General features: G+C 41.0%; 1 protein-coding gene across 3 annotated transcripts in view; it reads right to left on the bottom strand.

Annotated features, from left to right (window-relative positions):
* Positions 1–14,648, bottom strand: part of RHBDD1 (rhomboid domain containing 1) — a 111,598-nt gene that overhangs the window by 41,954 nt on the left and 54,996 nt on the right. For 2 of the 3 annotated variants that reach the window (XM_019736621.2, XM_019736620.2), the window contains exons 4-6: positions 13,921–14,009; positions 10,284–10,340; positions 2,753–2,896 (exon numbers count right to left, since the gene is read on the bottom strand). In XM_019736621.2, the coding sequence (XP_019592180.2) occupies positions 2,753–2,896; positions 10,284–10,340; positions 13,921–14,009 (290 nt within the window). The remainder of the gene's footprint in view (positions 1–2,752; positions 2,897–10,283; positions 10,341–13,920; positions 14,010–14,648) is intronic. The other variant, XM_019736622.2, reaches the window with a different exon arrangement.

Genomic DNA, 14,648 nt, shown 5'->3' with positions numbered 1-14,648 from the left:
AGCCCAAATACAAAATTTTCCAGTTTCCTCAAAAAAATGTATAAACGCAGTTTTTCAAGGTTCTCATGTTTTTCAAGGTTATTTCCTTTTACTATAAAAGCACATTCTGCTTTTTTTCTATAATTTTTGTTTTCTTTACAGAGAAAAGTCTCATTGAATGGTAGACATCCCACGGTTTGTCTGGTTATTTCTCCATGGTGTTATTCAGCTTGTTCCTCTATTCCATGTACTTCCTGTATATTGACCCTTATACTGACATTGAAGATAGAGTCACGGCAGCCAGTTTTAGCACGAACTTGTTAGAGGTGATGCTCATATCAGGAGACACAACGACACAACTAATAATACTACTGTTTTCATCAGCGGGTTCAGGTAGTGACGGCCAAATCGCTCTGCTGCAAAGGTCCGTTTTCCCTTTGCTATTGGCACGTCCTCTAGGAGGTGCCTTCTGAGGATTTTTGCAAGACTATCAGTTATTTCATTGGGTTTCCTGTTAATTTTTATTTACCTCTTTTAACATTTCTTTATAGTACGACGTACTTTGTGGAGTCCAGTAAACGAGTTTCGACAAATGCATAGAGCTGTGTATCTACTACAACAACCCAGACACAGAACAGATCCATCACTTCCAAAAATTCCCTTGTGCGGTCCTTTGTGGTCCTGAATAAGGTTTTAGACGAAGTCCATGCTCAGTAGCTTTGCCCTGCCCCACCGGTCCCATAGTATTTCATGTCTGGCCTGGTAGTGATTAAACTCCTGCGTGAATAGGAATAAGCATGAGAATCTGTTGAAATACAGGCTCCGGGGCCCTGCTGCCCGGGTTCAGGATCGCAAGGCTACGGATGCTTCTGGTGATCGTGATACTGGCAGTCCTCTGACTACGTGTGATGCAGCGACTGCAAGGACGGCTGCAAGTGTCCACCTCCCCTTCTACCCACGCTCTTTGCAGGGTGACTTTGCAGCCCCTCCCACCAAGAGGTGGGGTCTATTTCCACATCCCATGGCTCTGGGCTCGTCTTGACTTCTTTTGGTAACAAGACACAGTGGAAATGACGATGCACCAGCAAGACCCTTGCTCGTTTCCACAAGCTCTTGGAACCGTGCACTGACGCCTGCTGGACGAGGAGTGACCTGTGCTCAAACCCTACCGTCTCCTCAGACAGCAGTCAGTCAGGCATGTAAATGAAACCGTCCTGGGGCAGCCAGCCCCAGCTGACCACCGCGGGCACCTGAGTGTACCAGCTGAGATCACGTTAGCCGGCCCCCCTGACTCACATACTCAGAGCAAGAAGAAATGTTTATTGCTTTAAGCCACGGGTGTTGTTACAGTGATTGGTTATCCAGTGTTAGATGACTGACACACCACAGTGCTGCGACTCTTCACCTGAGAAATACTGATTTACTTCTTCCTATCCACTTCCCGTTGCCACCATCTAATGTAGGCTTTCATTTCTTGTTCAGGCTGCAATGCTCTTCTGCCTCGTCTCCCCTCGGAGGCATTCCCCACCTCCATGCACACTGCTGCTGCTAAGACCGCACTCCTTACAGTCAGGAACCAAGTTGTCATAATTTACGTGTTGCTCTCATCTAGCATAGCGCCTGGCAGGTGCTTAGTCCTGTTTGCAGAAGGACTGCTGCCAGGTTCATAAAACAGCTCTGATCACATCACCCCACAGGCAGAACTCTACTGGCATTTACCCCAGACACCGATCCACTCTCCACTTGGCCTGTGTAATCTTGGGCCTCTGTGACCAGGCCCCAGCCTCGCTTCCCACTCGGCTTCCCCTTGTCCTCTTAAAGCTCTGTTCAAATGTGATGGCTGGTTCACCACGTCCCTTACTTCTGTGTCTGTGTGGATATTGACTCCTGCCTGGAAAGCCCTTCCACATCTCTGCAAACCCTACACATTCTTAAACGCAACTCAAATGCCATCTCCTCTGTGAAATTGACAGCTCTAGTTAGGAAATACTCACCCCTCTGACTGCCTCCGGCCCTTCGCCTGAGCCTCTACATAATGGCATCGAGCAGGCATCCCCCTACCAGACATGGTGACCTCTTGTGGGCAATGTCTATCTTTTACCTCTGTATCCCTACTATACCTAACAATATGACCTTAATAAATGCTTATTCAACAAACAGATGATTTTAGTCACTACTACTAAAACGATAAGAACAGTAACTCATAAGCCAAACCCAGAAAAAAAGATCACAAAATGCAGTGGTTTCCATACATCAGTTTGTAAAACATGTACAAGATGCCTGGAAAACCAGTTAAAAATACAAATTCCTAGGCTCTCCCTGCAGAGAGATTGGTTCAGGAGGTCTGGGTGGAAATCTGAGTTCGAATTCTTATCAAGCTGTCCAGGCGATTTTCAGGAAGGTTTGTGGGCGATACTGACAGACGGTGACCTCCGGCCTGCTTTTCAGACATGAATCCCAAAGTAAACCCCCTTTTTCATGCACCTAATGATTTGTGTTTTAAGTTTCTTGACCTGAATACCAAAGCACTGAGTGCAGAAGTTCTGACAAGAAGCCCTTTAACGATACAAGCATCGTCTGGCACCTTGTTAGCTTGGCTGCTGGAAACACGGCATCACACCGCATTCTCTGTAATCACAATCTGCACACATCTTTTCACCTACATATCCTTTTTTATAAACGATTTAAAGTTTACTTTGCTGCAAACCGTCCTTTCGCAGCCCACCCACCCTGTGAAGTATGCGTGAGGAGCGGGAAGGCCGCAGCCTCCTACCTCGGTCCCTGAGGCTGGCGCGTAGCGCTCGCTCCAGCTGCTCCTCCTCACTCAGTCCTGCTGTGTATGCGTCGTAGTTCCCGGGAGCCTCTGCGTGCTGGCCTGGCCTGCCATACGGGTAATAATCCTGAGACCCAGAGTAACCTAGGGGCACGATAGAAAGGTTATAGACACTGCCATGGACTGCTCTTTTCATACTTCCTATTTTGTCAGCAAAGACAAGGACTCATGTCATTATTTTCAGTATATTAATAATCCTCAAAATAAGAAAAGATGACAAATGGAGAATTCCTCCAGGAGGGTGGGCAGTGATTGCCTTGTCACTGTTGTAGCCACAGGGCTTCACATGGGGCCGGATATGTGGGAGGCTTTATGTGAGGAAGAGGAAGAAGATATTAATTTAGAAGGTAGTCAGTGGTGCTGGAGAGGGGACTGGAATGGGCTCTTCACATGTAAACAGATTATTCCAGCTTAGAGCTACGTAATACTTGGAGTATTTTCAGCGACATTCTGACTGGAATCAAGGGAACAGTTGAAACGATAGTTGATAAAGCCTTACTGTCCAGTGGCTCCATATAACGACAGATAGATATTTAATACGTATACTACGGATTTCTGTGCTGAGTATGATACTTAGGGCAATAATAACTATGCTGAGATATACAAGCCAACGTCTCTGTCATTATAATTCTATATCAGAGTTCATCATTTCTATTAACAGTACTTTTAAGAAATTGGTCACTAGGTAGAAGGAGAGAAGAGACAACCAGGTCATTAAGTACCAGACTTAGATACCACACCGAACTTAGATACCACATTAATAAAGGTCACTTGTAGAGCAACGTTCACTTTTGCAAGGTATTTCCATTCATCTTTTCAAGTCACTTTGAGTTTACTTCTTCTGTTTTCTTTAATCACCTACTTTCATGGAATTTGTTTGGAAGAGATTATTTTTCCCCATAACAGATTACCAATCTCATTCTGGTGTAATGGGAGAGAAGTTAATAGTCTGTTTAATTTGTTTCCCTTCTTTCATACCCTTTGAAGATGATGTTTCAAATGTTTAACATGTTTTTTGTTGTTGATGAAAATTCCTACCGTTTACTATGAGTATTGTCATGTCATATGTCACCAGATCAATCAACATCACAGCATATGCCTGAGTTTAAGCTTCTTTTTGCTTTAATAAGAATACAGGAAAAAACACAATCAAGCCAAAAAGAGGAACACTATAGGATAGAATCTGGTAAACTGAGATTTCATACTCAGGATTTTTGATAATTGGTCTTGAGGCTGTTTTAAAATTTACTTTTGTGTTGGTTATGAATAAAATGCTTTCCTAATATACAAGATTGAGAAGGGAACAGTTTATTTCTGATAAGAATTTTCAGGTACTCTAAAAGTTTTTATTTCTATATAAACAATGAAATGGCAATAAAACACACTGATCTAGTTTCAGCTGACAATACACTGTAATTATACATGTTTATATGAATATTTGTCATGTATTTGTGTCTATTACTTGTTTTTATAGCTGCTTTATCGAGATGTAACTGATATCCTGTACAATTCACCAATTTAAAGTGTATAACTCAGTGGCTTTTAGCATATTCATGGAATTGTGCCATCACAATAATTTTAGGACATTTTCATCACCCCCAAAAAAGAAACCTGTAGCCTTTAGCTATTAACCCCCCTCCTCCTCCCCTCCAGCCGTAAGTAACCACTAATCTACTTTCTGTTTCTATAGCTATGCCAATTCTGGACAATTACATAAATTGAATCATATATGTGGTATTTTGTGTCTGGTTTATTTCATTTAGCATAATGTTTTCAAAGTTCACCCATGAACCAATCAGGACTTCATTCCTTTTCGTGGCCAAATAATATTCCATTGTATGAATATACTACATTTGGTTTATTCACTCATTAGTTGATAGACATTTGGGTTCTTTCTACCTTTTGACTATTGTAAATAATGCTGCTAAAAACATTTGTGTACAAGTTTTTGTGTGGGCACATTTTCATTTCCCTTGGTACATACCTAGGAGTGTAATTGGTGGGTCATATGGTAACTCTGTTTAACCAACCTGAAACTGCCAAAATGTTTTCCAAAGCGGTTGCACCATTTGACATTCACACAGCAACGTATATGTGTTCAGATATCTCCACACGCTCACCATCACTTGTTATTTGTCTTTTTAATTATAGCCATCCCCGTGAGTGTTAAGTGGTACCTCACTATGGTTTTGATAACTAGTGATGTTGAGCATCTTTTCCTGTGCTTATTGGCCATTTGTATATCTTCTTTGGAGAAATATCTATTTAGAGCCTCTGTCTACTCTTATTAATACAATACTCTTGTATCTTAGTACTATTTTACCAAATGTCCTTGGAAGTCACAAAAATAAATGATTTAAATAAACATTAAATAAAATTGTAAAAGTTTTGGGAGGCTAATTTCAACAAGCTTTGCTCCTAACATAGTAAAAATTAGTGGGGATTTACTAAATAGTTCCAATTACCCAACTTCTACATTTTCTCTCATGTTTCCCATGTCAGAATATTAACATTATGATATTGAAAACAGGAGAAGAATATAAGCAAATTTCCCAAATCCTCACAATGGTTTAGGACTGAAGTGGGACCTGAATGCAATTTTAAATATGGATTCCCTTCCCCAAATTGGTCTCCACTCAACAGAACTATCAGAAAACTCAGCTCCCACTGCTGTGTTGGAGAATACCCACCACCAAGTTTCATATCCTGAGAACGAAGCAGACTGTGGCACTGCTACAAATCTTGCTTTCTATCCTTCTCACTCCACCCTCCCAAAAAAGACAACTTTCACATAAGGGCAAATGGTCGAAACACAATCAATACATCTACTTCACAAAGAACAAAGGAGAGGGGGAACTATTCCAAAGCATAATGGAATATTTATGGATAAGTCACTTTATACCATGGGACACTTCAGCAATCCTTGAATACAGACTGCCCAATTCCCTCAGAGTGCCAATTATTTCATTGCAGCAAAAAAGCATATTGGGCACTTTCCCATATGGTTCATTACCACTTTCAAACCCCTGTGGAAAGTCGTTCTGCTACAGAAGGTCTAAATAGCACTTGTACCCACCCATCCTCGAAAATGTTCAGCTAATTTGAAATCCAAATAACCCAAAAGCTCCTGTCTATACAGATACCAGAGGCAACCTGTCTATACACATACCAGAAATGCCACAGACATCTATAGAATTGCAATTTCCAGGTAAATTTGCTATAATTTGAGGCAACATTTTTTTTTATCTAGAATAACATTTTTCGTTATGTTATTTCTTAAAACAACAACAACAACCTGGCAGTGCCTTAATGAAATAAAGTCTACAACTCTAAACATCTGAATATTATAAAATCTAATTTGGTACTTGTCAGACAAAACATGGGGGGAGAGAAAGGGAAAGTTTTAGTGCCTTAAGTCAAAGAGACTCTTGTGGTTAAAGGTTCTATATCATTAGTCATAAATCATCAACAAGACCAAAAATCCCATCCATATCTCTTATAATGAGAACAGGTCTCCTAGGACCAAAAATTTTCTGCAGCTGTTCCACTGGCCCAATCAGATATTTTTAAATCTTCGTAATAAACATGGCTAGAAAAACCTAACAATCAAACACTTAAGATAAATAAGTTTAAATTATATCTTGCGATGAATGCTAGTTTAATATTCTTTTGTAGCTATATACTTTGGCTCTGTAGTAAAAGAAATTCTGGTTATCATTATTCTATTAACTACTCCATCTGTTCCTTATACACATACCAGGACTTCATGGCAAAAGAGATCAAGAAACACTACCAAGATTAGAAAAATTGGGAACAGCTTTTTAAACATTCATGAGGTTCTTTGACCTATAAAGACTTTTCCGGCTAAGGACCGCCATATTAAGAATAAATCATTATTTGTAAGAGATACATATGCTCTCATAAAAGTTCCCTAGATGACCATTAGCATGGCCACCTGGTCTTCTGTAGCTTTGCCTTTGAAGAAATCCAATCACTTCAGAGGAAGGAGTATAAATATGGTAATCTTACAGGGGATAAGAAAGGTAAAAGGGGCTTTTATTTTGCCTTCAATTCCATGGTCTGTGTGTCTGCTGTGCTTATGCCGCTAGCATATCAAGGAAGAAAGGAGCAGGTTTCCCCCACCCCTTTTTTAAAATAAATGCGAAGGGGGGAGGGGAGAGAAACTACAATAAGGGGAACAGACCAGTTTTGAAGGTTAAATGAGCAGAAAGCCCGTCGCGTATCCTTGGCCAAGAGAAAAAGCAGGGGCTAGGAATCAGTGACTTGCATTTTTAGTCCTAATTCCATCACTTAACAATCTGCATGACATTAGCCAAATTATTTAACATTTCTAAACCTCCATTTCCCAGCTGTCACACAAGGTAACCTATGAGAGTCTAAGCTGTGTACAAGTCTGTTCTTATTTCTCTTTGTCCAGAGGAACAACCCTGTTTGTTTTGGGAATTTAAAACAATGAACCAGGAGAGAAGCCCTTTCTACTCTAGCAACCTCATGGTGTTAGAGGCCATGTCCCTTGTCTCGTGGAGAGAACAAAGCCAAGAGGAAGAGAGAAATCACCATGGGAGATAGAACCCAAATGGTCTTCCCATCCAACCGACTCTTTCTAGTCACCTAGGCCAATAAAGCTCTTATACTTAAGTCAGTGTAAACTGTTCCCTGTAGCCAACAACCAAAAAGACCCAATGCCCTCCAAATAACTATACAGTTGGCCTTTGAACAATGTGGAGGTTAGGGGCTCTGACCCCCCGGGGAAGTTGAAATTTTTGTGTGTAACTTTTGTTTCCTCAGAAACTTACTCATAGCCTACTGTCGACTGGCAATCTTACCAATAACACAAACAGTCGAATAACACATATTTTGTGTGTTACATGTATTATACACTGCATTCTAACAATAAAGTTGGAGAAAAGAAAATATTAAGTAACTCATCAGGAAGAGAGAATATATTTATAGTACTGTACATAGTTATTGTAAAAATCCACGTATAAGTGGACCTGCACAGCTCAAGTCTGTGTCATTCAAGGGTCAGCTGTATTTATCAGCGTTGTCTAACCAATCATCGCACCTCCTCTCTTCAGGTGAGTCCAGACAAAGCAGCAGGTGAGCTGACATTGTCCAGCAACTGAGCCTCTCCTGCACCAAGACCACATTTCTAGGAGTTGAAGCATCCAAGTCACCAGCTCGCGAAGCCTCAGAAATGAAGCCTCTCCTTAGGGCAGCGGTGGTTCCGAAGCCTATGTAACCTCAATCATATAAGCCTATGATTTTTGTTACCTATCCTATCAGTGTCACCCAGGAAGCATTTAAAAAAAACAGGTCCAAGGTCCTGTCTCTATCTTTATTCTGATTTAGTTGGTCGGGGGTGAATTCCAGAAACGGAGAAATCGCAAAAGCTTCTCAGGTGATTCATACAGACAGCCAGGATGGATAGTCATGATCCCAGACTTTAGAACTGCATCAAAAACATCGGCTTGAATGTAACTCCAATAGTATCGCCCCACTGATTAAATCCTTCAGCAGCACCCCAGCCCATTCTGGATAATTCCAAACAGGCCTTTTCATAAAGGGGCCTTTCCTTTCATTGCTTTCCTTAACTTCTACTCATTCATCAAGACAAGCACCCCACTTCCTGTGGAGAGCCTCCAATAACTGCAACCGTCCCCTCCCCCTCAGGCTGAGCAGGGTGAGTGCACTACGTGAAAACTGCTCCATGGATGCCTGCTTCTGCTAGGAAGAAGCAACTGAGACTGGACTAGCCCTCCCGCCATAACCAAGTAGAAGACTGCAGAAAATATATGAAACAAATGTTTCCAGACATTGGATCCCAGGCATTACAGGATTTTGAACCTTAAGGGAAAGAAAGGAAGGAGCCTGGAGGCACCTTGCAGATGGTGGTGCTGGGATGGAGAAGAGAAGCAGATGTAGCGGGCTCCCTAAGAGCTGGAGTCTGCCAGGCAGAGGACAGACAGCAAAGCAGAAAACTATGTGGATAGCACAGAAACCTCCAGTAATCTGCATGGAGTCCGCTGGAGATTTTGCTGAGTATTAAGCCATGTGTGCATAGGTGAAATTCCATGAGTCCAGGCAAAAAATGCCAGAGACCTGTAAGCTGACCAGTTCCCAGAGCTGAGGCAGAGCTGGGAGACCTCTGCATTCCAACTGCCAGAGGAGAGAGTTCTTGCTGGACAAATGGCATTCAGGAGCGAGCCCAGAAACGTAGCACCTCAGCAGCAGTACACACTTAACCCTAGAATAAAAGTTACTTTAGATCTACCCGAAAGAATTTAAAAACAAGCCCCAGAAGGATCAAACTAATCATCAAGAAACGTAACTGTGTTATGCCAGAACAAAGTCTAGTTTTCTTGAAAAGAAGATAAAACCTAGAATTCAACACCACAAAATACATAATGTCTAGCATCCAATCACAGCTTACTAGATAAGAAAAAATTGTAACCCACAACCAAGAGGAAAATCAATCTAATGAAATACAGATATAGATATAGATATATGTGTATTTAGAGAGAGAGAGAAAGCGAGAGAGAGAGAGAGAGGGAACAGAATTAGCAGTCAGGGACTTTATTATAGACAGCTATTGTAACTATGCTCCTGATTTAAAGAAAAACATGACTATAATGAGGAGAGAAATGGAGGCTATAAGCCAGGGGTCAAAAAGCTACAACTTATGGTGCAAATCCAACTTACTGCCTACTTTTTGCTAATAAGTTTTTATTGGAACACAGCTACACCCATTTGTTTGTGAATTGTCTATGGCTGCTTTCATGCTACAACGGCAGGCTCACTAGTTGTGACAGAGACCATATGGCCAACAAAGCCCTTAGAATCTAAAACATCAGCTATCTGGCCCTTTACATAAAAGATTGCAGACCCCAGAATTAGCTACAGTGATTCTCATCTGGCAAGCTGGAATGTGAGAGCCTTAGCCTAAAACAGGTCAGATGCTTTTAACAGGAAGTCCTTTCTACCTGTTTACACAGACATCTAGAAAATCACGTGGTATTAACTAATAGAGGAATGCCTGTGTTAGCCTCTTAGGATACGCATGATTCTTCCTGAATACATAGTTGGGGTGGCCTAGAGAGAACTGTGTGTCTGAAGCAACCTTCTAACACTTAGTCGCAGAGCGTTTCTTAGGCTTAGAATAAAGGGACCTAGGTCTAGTATGAATCTAACATGTCTGAGAGACCTGATACTTATCATACAGTATTTTCAGTTAAGAGTTATCTCCTCTCCTGGCCTTCCCTACCAACCCACCCAAATACGCTCCCTATGTTATGCCTCTAATGTGCCTAAGAGCTGTCAGGCACATTAGAAGCACACCTACATAACGTGTGGACTACTCTACAACAGCATAAACTAGCATGACTTTAAAGTGCTCTACAGTGGCAAATGTTACAATTTTTAAATCTATTAGATGAAATAAAGTGCTTACCTGAATTATTAAAGTAGTACTGCTGTCTTGGGTAACCAATATTGGAGGGAAAAAAGCCTAAATATAAAGAAAACAAACATTTTAATTGCAGCCATAAGGTTCCCCCCCTCCCCCCGTTTTACTGAGGTATGATTGACAAGTAAAAATTGTATATACCGTGTTTCCCTGAAAATAAGACCTCGCCGGACAATCAGCTCTAATGCGTCTTTTGGAGCAAAAATTAATATAAGACCCGGTCCTATTTTACTATAAGATCGGGTTTTACACAATATAATATAATATGATATAATATGATATAATATGATACAATATAATACCAGGTCTCGTATTAATTTTTGCTCCAAAAGACGCATTAGATCTGACTGTCCGGCTAGGTATTATTTTTGGGGAAACACAGTACTTAGGTTGTACAATGTGATTCTTTAAAAGCTGTACATGTGATGATTTAATATACATATACATCACGAAATGATTACCACAATCAAGTTAATAAACACATCACCTCTGTTGACATCTGTGTGTGTGTGTGAGAATTCTCAAGGTCTCTCTCAGTAAATTTCAAGTATATAATACAGTATTAACTACAGTCAGAATGCTGTATACCAGATCCACAGAACCTACTCGTCTTATACCTGGAAGTTTGTACCCTTTAACCAACATCGCCCCATTTCCCCCAGCTGTTTTACTTTCTGGTTCTATGAGTTCGACTTTTTTAAATTCTACATATAAGATCATACAGTATTTGTCTTTCTCTGCCTGGTTTATTTCACTTAGCATAATGTCTAGGCTCATCTGTTTTTTCTTTTTTTTTTTAAAATATTTTATTGGGGAAGGGGAACAGGACTTTATTGGGAAACAGTATGTACTTCCAGGACTTTTTTCCAAGTCAAGTTGTTGTCCTTTCAGTCTTAGTTGTGGAGAGCGCAGCTCAGCTCCAGGTCCAGTTGCCGTTGCTAGTTGCAGGGGGCACAGCCCACCATCCCTTGCGGTAGTCGAACCAGCAACCTTGTGGTTGAGAGGATGCACTCCAACCAAATGAGCCATCTGGGAGGCAGCTCAGCTCAAGGTGCCGTGTTCAATCTTAGTTGCAGGGGGCGCTGCCCACCATCCCTTGCGGGACTCGAGGAATTGAACTGGCAACCTTGTGGTTGAGAGCCCACTGGCCCATGTGGGAATTGAACTGGCAGCCTTTGGAGTTAGGAGCATGGAGCTCTAACTGCCTGAGCCACCGGTCCAGCCCCTAGGCTCATCTGTTTTGTTGCAAATAGCAGGATTTCCTTCTTTTTATAGCTGAATAATATTCTCTGTGTGTGTGTGTGTGTGTGTGTGTGTGTGTGTGTGTGTGATATTTTCTTTATCTATTCATCCATCGACAGACACTTAGGTTGTTTCCGTATCTTGGCTATTATGAACGACACTGTAATGAACATGGGAATGAAGATGTCTCTTTGAGATACTGATTTCATTTCCTTTGGATGTATACTTAGAAGCAGAATTGCTGGATCAGATGGCAGTTCTAGTTTTAATTTTTTTGAAGAACCTCCATCCTCTTTTCCCACAATGGCTGTACCCAGTTACATACCCACCAACAGGGTACCACGGCTCCCTATTCTCCACATCCTCACAAACACTCATTATCTCTTGTCTTTTTTAAAATAGCCATTGTAACACTTCCTGATTTCAAACTATTACAAAACCATACAAATCAAAACAGTATGGTACTGGCATAAAAACAGACCCATGGACCAATGGAACAGAATAGCCACAAGGTTTTAACTGCTCATCTTTCCAACAATTGGGAGGTTCTTTATAACAAAGTCCAAGGTCGTTTCAAATGATTTCTAAACAATTGTTAAAATAAACTCTCTTTTGTTTGGGACTAGCCCCAAAGGGAAAAATGTGTGGGGAACAATGAAACTCCAACTTACACTCTCTGATGATCCTTAAAGGTTCCTGTTGACATCAGATGGTCTTTGCTCAAAGGTACCATGCTTGAGCTTTGAGGCCTCTGTCCAAGTGGAGATACACAGCACTTGTCCCCAACAAGACTGTTAGTCACTCTTCCCAAGGGCCTTTCCCCTTAAAGGGCTGCAGGACGAGCACTACTGAACGCACGGACAGTGGGGGGAGCCCCAGGGCACGCCTTCGGTGTGAGGCTCCGCTTCCAGGAGTTAGCAGACAGCGGCCTTCACATGCTTGGTTATTTTCCACGGGGCTCCTGTGTCACCTCAATTCTCAGATCACTCTAGATCTTTCTCCGGTTTCACCGGTGAAAAAGGCACAGAGATTGCAGGCTATTTGTAAATAGCACTGAATGTTTGTTTCAACTTTTAGTATTTAATTTTCTATGATGTTACTTTGAAAATAGAATGATGTAAAAATAAGTCTCCATGGAAAAAAGGCACGGTTTTAGGAAGGAAAACTAAAACAAAGATTTTAAATATTCTAATTGTGGGGGAAATCCTCTATGAAAACAAAATACTTGCCTAAAGTTTGTAATATAGCTGCAGAAAGCTTTACTAAGTACTTAATCTTCAGACACACATAGAAAAATGAGACAAAACATTAAACTCCCAAGAATCGTTATTTTTCCTTTATCAATACTAAGAGCATTTGGGCAACAAAGCTCATCACTCAATTTCCATTATTAAGTTGTATCAAAACTGTAATAAATCTGGAATTTTCAATAAATGAAGCTCCCGTGGCCTCTTCCAAACACACACACTGGAAACACAGTAATAAGCAAGTATAGGGAAATGGGACTCTGCTTAGATGAGACATAGCCGTAAAAATCATCCAAAAGTGAACACAACCTGCTAATGAAGCTTTCTAGTATCGTGAATATTACATGATTCCCAAGAATACCAGTCATCGGCACAAACTGTGAAAACAAATTATTTATGGTTCAAGAAAAGGTAAAATAGTCTCAGGAGATTTCCCAGGAATAAAAGATGAAATATTGGAACGCACATGGTCTATAACACAAGTATTTGCAAAATAGTTTCCTTATAAGTCAAAACCAGTATAGATTTTAAATTGAGGTCTAAAAAAATCCATATAGTTCTAAATGAAAGTATTTTCATTGAGTATTAATTTGAAGGAAATGAAAAGCAAGACACAACAAAACAAAAATTAAAAAGCAAGAGCCAACCTTTAAGCAGTAACAGACTTGGCTTGGCCATGCATAAATGTAGGTCTCTCCCGCCAAGGACCTAATGGTCATTCTGATTTCTTTAAAATACTGGCCTTGAACTTCAGTACAGATTTTTCTTTTTTAACTTTGCCTTGCACATATGTGAATTCATGGAATATTACAGAATAATGCATCACTTTAAATTCGCTTTAGTTCTCTGCCTTTTCACAGAAATCGTGGTTTTCTGTGAGTTGCATGAAGGCTGAGGGTATACATATATACTGCGATTTGTTCACTAAGAGAGCCTCAGGTTTAAACTTTGGGTCTGCAGCCTCCTTGGAGCAGTGTGAGAAGCTGCACCGGCTGTTTCACCTCTTGGCTTGAAAAGAGACGATTAGGGAATTCCTAAGCGGAACCATGGGGTAAGTTGGGGTTGCTTCTGTTCCCATTAAAATTAAGATGAACTTTCACGTTGTTGTCATGCCCAAGGTGTTTTGTTTGTACCTGCACATGTTTCCATGATTTTCTTCAGCGGCCCGTGAGTGTACAGGAGTCCAACAAGAATTCCGGCCAGATGCCCGGCGAAGGAAGTCCTGAGAGAGAAGGGGACTCTGTGAGTGTTTGTTCTGCTGCTGATTAGAGACATTCTGTCTTCTCATTAGCCCAGTGCATGTCAATTAGTCACAGTCTGCAGGCTTTGTTCCACATCACATCTTTTATGCGGAGCAGCATTTAACTCAGTCCAAAGAACAACATTTCCTACCTTAAGAAAACAGTACAATGAGTAACCACCACCATGTGTTTAAAATGCACCATCCTTCCTTGACCAAGGAAAGAGGCTTGGCTCCCTCAGAGCAGCAGAAGCATTTTGTCAAGACAACCCATTATGTTTCTTCCAGTTTTTCTCTGCTGCTCTTATCACAAAACCTAAATGGCATCAGTTTATCCAGCCATTGTGAGAATGGTATCTATCTGTGTTCACAGCAGAGTAGATAACTGCATTTTTATACATCACTGACTAGCAAAGCAGAGAGCAAGAGAAACTCAGCAGAAAGGATTGAGATGTCCACATGCCTCCCCCACAGTCCCCTCCCTCGCAAGTCATCTTTATATGCATCTTTCAGTCGCTGTGCAAAAAGAAACAACAATGTAAACTTCAAGCTTGAAAGATGAGTTAGGGCATTAAATTGGTTCCACTCTTTTTAAAATAGCATCTAAGACTGGTAATAACT

Source organism: Rhinolophus sinicus, linkage group LG01 (genome assembly GCF_036562045.2).
Source record: "Rhinolophus sinicus isolate RSC01 linkage group LG01, ASM3656204v1, whole genome shotgun sequence".
Taxonomy (NCBI): domain Eukaryota; kingdom Metazoa; phylum Chordata; class Mammalia; order Chiroptera; family Rhinolophidae; genus Rhinolophus; species Rhinolophus sinicus.
The sequence above is the reverse complement of the archived record's forward strand: the minus strand, read 5'-3'. Positions and strand labels throughout refer to the sequence as shown.